General features: G+C 44.5%; 1 protein-coding gene across 1 annotated transcript; it reads left to right on the forward strand.

Annotated features, from left to right (window-relative positions):
* The first annotated feature begins 7,295 nt into the window (after nucleotides 1–7,295).
* LOC136468760 (uncharacterized) lies at nucleotides 7,296–7,808 on the forward strand. The gene has a single exon (XM_066467212.1). The coding sequence runs from the start codon at nucleotides 7,296–7,298 to the stop codon at nucleotides 7,806–7,808; it is 513 nt and encodes a 170-aa protein (XP_066323309.1).
* The last annotated feature ends 382 nt before the right edge of the window (nucleotides 7,809–8,190 follow it).

The raw sequence follows: 8,190 nt of genomic DNA on the forward strand, positions 1-8,190 counted from the left end.
ACAGTGCCGCTACGGCCGACACAGTAGCACCACGCCACCCCATGCCGTGATGTGGGCACAAGGCCATGACGACAACCACACCCGGACGTGCATTGCAAGCCAAGTTAGCTAGGTTCCCTCCATCTACCTCACGACCCCTCGGTCAAAAGAACCTCCTTGTTTGTATGTGGCCTAGCCTCGGACTCTATATAAGGGCAACCAGGGCACCCTTCCAAGGGGATCGAACTTCTGAAGCTTTGATTCGGGCAGTCCATCTCCTAGATCTAGCTCCATTCTCCTACCTCTTCCACCATTCTTGCACCCCCATTGTAAGAACTTTAGAGCATTTAAGCGAGGAACACGCACTCGATCATCTCTAAGACTGGACATAGGGCTCCAGCCTAAACCAGTATAAATCCTCATGTCTTTTGGATGCTACCATCGTCTTCCTGGAGCAGCGCAACATTCGTATAAATTTACTAGTCGGTCTATAAAACACGACAACAGAGTAGCAAGCAGTCGACAAGAGGCAACTCAGTGGTGAGAAACCTATTCTGTGACTTGCAAAAGGACCCTAAGATCAGAGGATAGTTAACTAAAAATGATGAGTTGACCTGCATCAACTTATTAAAAACTATGGAGTTGGGATATTTTAATGGAGATTTGGAGGTGGAAGAAGCAGGCAGTGAGATGGCAGAACAAGATAGTCTGAACTTACCTGAGGAATGGGTTTACAGCTGCAAGGAGTATGTATCAGGGGCAGACTCCTAGATGACATCCCAGAGGCAGTCTACTGTTATCTCAGATTTGGAAAAAATCTCAGATCAGTACAGGCTATCAAAGGGAACAATCTCAGATTACTTATCCTCTTGAAGAACAAGAGAGGCTGGAGGAACAGATAGAAAATATCACCAAGGACCTAAATCAGGTGGTGCCAATTAAAGCTAAGAAGAAGAGGGGTTGGGGCCCGATTCAGCCATTAAGGAGAAGCAAAAGACACCCTCAAGATGGTGTCCCAGTATTGGAGAAAGCTCAAGCATTAAAGAGAAAGAACAACTTAGAAGCTCCTAAAGGTATAAATAATACAACCCATCTCTATCTGCTCAAAACCTTAGTAGTTTAGCTAAGAAGATTGGTTTAGTTCTAGAGGATGGTATAAACGATAGTAGTTCTTGTGTTGATGCTATCTTAGAAGACACTACTAATAGAGGTAACTCCTTTAGTAGTAGCTATAGCTTTGCAGGCTGTTCAACACCTAGTTTCTGTTGAACCATCCTCGTTGAATGCTAAGAGTACAATTGTCCAGGAGACTGTTACAGTTACTGTAGGTAACTCTATAGTTCCACATTGGGTCTGCTAAAAACATGGCTGCAGGCTGTGCTGACTCAGTGGACAAAGATTTAGAGCCTCTGGAAGCAGATCCAAGTGCTCATATTAGGAATGATATAGAGGATCCTATCTCTAGTCATATAGATGATTTAGTGGAAGAAGCCTGGACTAAAGTAGAAAGTAGGAAGAAAAAAAGAAAAAGAAATGATAGGTCTATTTTGGAATATTAGAGGTCTGGGCAAAGTGGGTAGGTTTACTGCTTTGATGAATAGAATTAGAAGTACACATGCTGACTTTGTAGGGATTACTGAGACTAAAAAGGAAACTTTTTCTCCAGGTTATTTGAATCCCTAACTGGCAATATTCATTTTGCTCGGTTTAATCTACCTGCTAAAGGCTCTGTTGGAGGCATCCTGGTGGGTTGTAACTGTGATAAATTTATAGTCAATACTGTTGAAAGATTAGAGTTTTCAGTTAGTTTGATGATTGGAGATAAAACTACAGGTTTATGTTGGAAACTAATTGTAGTTTATGGGTCACCTTATGATAATGGTAAGGTGTAGATTTTATTAATGAGTTACATTCTATTATGAATAAGTGGCAGGGCCCCATTTTTATTGGGGGAGACTTTAACTTAGTTAGAACTGTTGCTGATAAGAGTAATGGAAATATTAACTTCAGATGGGCAGACCTTTTTAATGAATGGGTTGACAAGTGGGCCCTCATTGAATTAGAATTAGGAAATAGGAAGTTTACTTGGACAAATAATCAAGACAACAATATTATGGCTAGAATAGATAGGATTTTTATTACTATGGAGTGGGAGTGTAGCTTTCCTTTAGCCAAAGTTAGATGCCTTGATAGATTGCCAAGTGACCATAATCCACTGTTGGTGGAAGCTGGTGATAATTCTTTCTTTGGTAAAAAAACGTTTTAGATTTGAAAAATGGTGGCTGAATTTGGATAGTTTTGCCAAGTTAGTTGAGAAAGCCTGGTCCACTCCTTGTACAGCTACCAAAAGTATAGATATCTGGCAATTTAAGATGAGAACTCTAAGAAGGTTAGTTAGAGGTTGGGCTATGGATGAGGTAGCCAAGCTCAACAAGACCAAAGTAGAACTAGCATTAGAACATAATCATCTAGATATGGAAAGGGAAAACAGAGATTTGACTTCCTCTCAACTAGAAAGACTACATAGAGTAGAAATAGAGTTAGATAAAATTTGGGCTCTGGGAAAAATTAAGGCCAGACAAAGATCAAGGGATAGAAATGTGTTAGAAGGAGATAGAAACACTACTTATTTTCATGCTGTAGAAAACTATAGAAGTAGGAAGAAGAAAGTGGTAGTCTTAGTTGGTCCAAATGGCCCTGTAGATGAACAGAAGGCCATGATGGAGGTGGCTGTCAATTTTTATAAGGATCTATTTAAGAAAGAAGATAGGCCTAATGTGCATCTAGCTTTAGACTTTTGATGAGAAGGAGATTAAAGAGGCTGTCTTTAGTTGCTATGCAGATGGGGCCCTGGGCCAGATGGAATCCCTTTCCTGTTCTACCAAAAATTTTGGGAGTTAGTTAAAGTTGATATAGTCAATATGTTCAATGACTTCTTTAAAGGTGATCTTGATTTGTATAGGCTTCATTTTGCTATGATGAGTCTGATTCCTAAGGAAGAAGGGGCTAGAAATATGAAGAAATTCAGACCAATTAGCCTTATAAATTGTAGTTTTAAAATTTTCTCCAAGGTCTTAACTCTTAGATTAAGTAAAATTGCTGATAGATTGATTTCCCCCCATCAGAGCGTCTTCATTCATGGTTGATATATCCTTGAAAGTGTGGTCCTGGCCCATGAGGTAGTCCACAGTGTTCACAGTAAAAAAGAAAAAGGGGTGATTCTAAAACTTGACTATGAGAAGGCATATGATAGGGTCTGTTGGGATTTCATTTTTGAAGTTTTGCAGTTTAGGGGGTTTAATCAGACTTGGATCAAGTGGATAGATAAAATAGTTAGGAATGGCTTTGTAGGGGTTCGCCTAAATGGTGAGGAAAGTTCTTTCTTCAAAACCGGTAAGGGACTTAGGCAGGGAGACCCACTCTCTCCTTTACTGTTTAATTTAGTTAGTGATGTGCTCATTAAGATGCTCTTGAAGGGAGCTAATCTTGGTTTAGTGAAGGGATTAGTCCCTGACTTTAGAGAAGATGGCATTACTGCCCTCCAATATGCAGATGGCACAATTGTTTTTTCTGACCTAGAGAGTGATCATCTAGTTAACCTTAAGGGTATTTTGCTTTAGTTTGAACAAATTTCTGGTGTGAGGGTGAATTTCCACAAAAGTGAGCTTATCCCAATTAACCTTGATGACTCAGAAGCTCATGATATTGCTCACCTTTTTTCATGTCCTATAGGTTCCTTTCCTATTAAGTATCTAGGCATACCTTTGCATTATGACAAGTTAAGGAGGGAAGATATCCAGCCTCTTGTAGATAAGATGCTTAGAAAGATAGCAGGCTGGAGAGGAAAGTTATTATCTTATGCTGCTAGGATAGTGTTAATCAAAGCATGTCTAGCTAGTATTCCAGTGTACTTACTTTCTTTTATTAAATTCCCAAAATGGGCACTTAAAATTATTCACTCACATATGGCTAATTGTCTTTGGAATGACAATCCAGAAGCTCACAAATACCATTTGGTCAACTGGGAAAGTTGTAGTATGCTTAAGGACTTTGGAGGTTTAGGCATCCCTAACCTTAGAGATTTAAACATATGCTTGTAAGCTTGTTAGCATCTTGGATCAAGAGATATAATTTAGATAAGGATAAAATGTGGAGAGAAATGATTGATCATAAGTATAATACACAGAATCCAAATATTTTCTGTAGTAATACTTCTGGTAGTTCCAATTTCTTTAATGTTATGATGTCGGCTGCCTTAGTAGCAAAAATGGGATATAAGTGGAGGATAGGTAATGGAAAGAAAGTAAAATTTTGGGAGGATAATTGACTGGGCTCATCTAGTCTAGCTATTCAGTTTTGGGACATTTATATTTTGGTTAATGAGAAATCCCATACTGTGTTTGACCTTTGGGATGGCACTGACCTCAAGTGTACATTTAAAAGAGGAGTTGATAATAGACTTATGAATCTTTGGCTAGAGGTTGTCCAATTAGCTTCTACTATAACCTTTTCTGATGAGGAAGATTCCATGATTTGGACTTTCAATTCTAATGTCATCTACTCCACTCAATCCCTCTATAGAATTATCAATTTTAGAGGAATCAGCTCTGTTCATGTGCCAGCGGTTTGGAACCTGAAAGTTCCCCCCAGGGTGCATTTTTTCCTCTGGTTACTGTCTAAGAACAAAGTGTTAACTAGAGACAACTTAGGACTGAGGAGGAAAGTAGATGACCCTTCTTGCCTGTTTTGTTGTGAGCTAGAAACTGTGTATCATGTCTTTTTTTATTGTGCAGTAGCTAGACAGCTGTGGCTTTATATTTCTGAAAGCATAGGTAGAAGTGTTGGTACAGATTTCTTGTCAATAGGACAGTTGTGGTTAAGTAATAATAGATGCATAGTGGATAACATTTTATGTGCTGCAGCCCTGTGGGGGCTTTGGAAACTAAGAAATAGCATATGTTTTTAGGGTACTGTCTGGAAGAGTGTCCAGTCCTTGCTGCTCTCAATCTCGGCCATGCTCTAGGGCTGGATCCTACTGTGGCCTGGGGCGAGAAGAACGGAGTTCAATATCAAGCATGGAAAAATTCAGATTGCTGGCAACGATCCCACAAAGGTTGCCTGGCTGAACCAAGTGAGGGTGATTGGGACAAAGTCATGTACAAGACAGCACTAGATTGGAAGGAGAAAGATTGTCCGGATGGAATGTCTGATCTTCTGGTGGATGCATCGGCGCCTGCAGGAAAAGGGCACTGGATCAACCTCTTACAGTTTGCAGATGCTTGGAATATGTAATAGGTTGGTGATGATAGTCACTGTCTTGAACTTTGAAGCTCGGTTGATGTTTTTTGTGTTTTTTGGTTGTTACTTAGCTGGGTCAGCTTGAAGGTCGCTGAGTATGTGTAGCTGGTTGGGGAACACCGAATGCTTAAACTGTTGTTTCTGGTCCTTGTTATAATGCAATGACCGGGGCGTTTGGGCCTTGAAACACTAAAAATGTACACTACCCTAATTATGCTTAAACATCTAAGCCAATATAATGAAATAACATAAAATGGGATAAAAATACCAATGCGATAACACTAAAAAACAATTCTACAGTGTCACCCTAAAATTTTCATTTTGGGTTGTGCCTAAAAAATCGTAAATAAAACAAATGAAATTTATATTTTTCTAAAATTTTGATTTTGTAACTTTCGAATCAGAGTTCAAGCTCTAGCTTATCATTGGGCCACGACATTGACAAAGCTCAGTCATCGTTGGATCCCTAAGCTGGCTTTGATCAAACGGTCCTCGGGTCATCCGCGATAATGCTCTAGAGACTATTCGCGAAAGCTCGTGACTCTTCGTGTGTGGTGTGTGCGACCGCGACCACATCTTCTCCTTCATCAGAATTCCTACCATGTTGCTCGACTTTGCCCTCAACCTGTCGCACCATGCGCGTCCCTCCTGTCGCTGCCCCCTGTTAAGTAATCTGTTGCTCCCCTTGTGTGAACGCGCGGTAGGGACAGGCGGCGCCGAAAGGGCTCCCTACTGTTGCACTATAGCCGCTGTAGGGGCAGGCGCCGCAAGGCTCCCCTGCCGCACTGTAGCCACAGCAGGGGCAGGCGTCAAAGTCAGCCCTGCTGTCACATCTAGTCACTGCAGCAGCATGGCTGTCTGACATGTCTGTGTACTAGGATTAGATGGGTAGAGTTGTATATATAGTTCGCCACTGCAACTCAGTAAAAAGAGCAACGCTGGTGCTTGTGTTATGTGTGTGCTCTGTTCTCCCTCCCTTCTTCTACCTCTAGCTATAGTGCGTGGTCGACAACGCTGGTGAGTGGTCGGCTCACCCATGCCAGAGATCCAAGGGGCTAACAAGTGGTATCAGAGCCGTACAAACGCCGTCGCCGGACTAACCGCTGGTGATGACGGACGGTTTGAAGATGGGCGACAGCAGCAGCGCTGCTGTGGCTGCCCAGCCACGACAGGAGGCCGTTGTGCGCACGGTGCGGGAGGTCAGCGGCACCAGTTGGCCAACGCTGACTCGCACCAACTATGGCATGTGGTCGGTGACTATGAAGGTCAAGCTCAGAGCCCGATGGCTCTAGAATGCTGTTGACAAGGGCACCGACAACGAAGAAGATGACATGTCAGCGTTGGAGGCTATCCTTGCTGCTATGCCAGCAGAGTACAGGGAGCCATTGGGGGCAAAGAGCTCTGCTAAGGAGGTGTGGGAGGCCATTGCGGTGATGCGTGTTGGTTCCGACCACGCAAAGAAGGCGACTGCCCAGCTGCTGAAGCAGGAGTATGCCAACCTCAAGTTCAAGGATGGTGAATCGGTGGAGGACTTCTCTCTCCTCCAGTAGATGCTCATCAGCAAGCAGAGGAGCCATGGCATAACCATCGACGAAGAGGAGGTGGTCTCCAAGTACCTCCACTCCATGCCAGTGAAGTACATCCAGATCGCTCTCTCCATATAGATGATGCTGGACTTGTCCACCCTCACCATTGAGGATGTGACAGGTCGTCTGTGGGCGGTGGACGAGCGCATGGAGCAGGCCACAGCAACGAAGGACAGTGGCAAGCTGCTGCTGACAGAGGAGGATTGGGCTGCCCGGAGGAACTCCGGGGAAGCCTCCTCTAGCCACGGTGGCAATGGCAAGTGCCGCGGCAAGGCTTCTTCGGAGAAGAAGAAGAGAAAGGTCGATCCCAACGCCTGCCGGTGCTGCGGGAAGACGGGCCATTGGGCAAAGGAGTACCCAAATCGCAAGCAGGAGAAGAAGGCTGAGGCTCTTCTGGCATAGGCTGATGATGATGATGAGGCCACTCTCTTGATGGCGACATTCTGTGCACTGCACGACATTGAGGCCAAGGAGAAGGGAGAGGTGATGGCGGTGGAAGGGCCTGGGAAGGCTCTGAAAGTTGTCAACCTCGACAAACCGTGCACCCAAGTCCATCTTGGACGTATGGGCGGTGATCAGGAGCAGTGGTGGTACCTAGACTCTGGCGCCAGCAACCACATGATGGGTTCCAAGGTAGCCTTCTCCGAGCTCAATGACGATGTGACTGGCATGGTGAAGTTTGGTGATGGCTCAAGGGTGGCGATTCGAGGGTGTGGCACCATCATCTTCAAGTGCCAGAATGGTGAGCACCATGCGCTAATGGATGTATATTACATCCCACAGCTGTGTTTAAGCATCATCAGCATTGGCCAGCTAGAGGAGCATGACAGCGAGGTACTGATCAAGGATGGCGTCTTCAGGATCAGGGACTGGGAGCAGCACCTTCTTGCTAAGGTGAAGAGGTCCTGGAACCGGTTGTACCTGCTTGACTTGAAGGTGGAGTAGCCGGTGTGCCTAGCAACATGGCACATCGAGGAGCCGTGGCTGTGGCATGTCCGGTTCGGCCATCTCAGCTTCGACACGCTCGATCGGCTGGAGAAGATGGTTTGAGGGCTGCCCCACATCAAGCATGGAGGTGAGCTGTGTGATAGCTGCTTGGACGGGAAGTAGAGGAGGCTACCATTCCCAAAGGCGGCCAAGTATCGTGCGTTGGATGCTCTCGAGCTCATCCACGGTGATCTCTATGGGCCAATCACGCCAGCCACAAACGGTGGTCGGTGATACTTTCTCCTGCTCATGGATGATTGCAGTCGCTATATGTGACTACAACTCCTAACGAGTAAGGACGAGGTGGTGGAGGCGATCAAGAAGTTCAAGGCGCGCGCGA

The sequence above is a fragment of the Miscanthus floridulus genome, chromosome 8 (genome assembly GCF_019320115.1).
Source record: "Miscanthus floridulus cultivar M001 chromosome 8, ASM1932011v1, whole genome shotgun sequence".
NCBI classification, from domain to species: Eukaryota; Viridiplantae; Streptophyta; class Magnoliopsida; order Poales; family Poaceae; genus Miscanthus; species Miscanthus floridulus.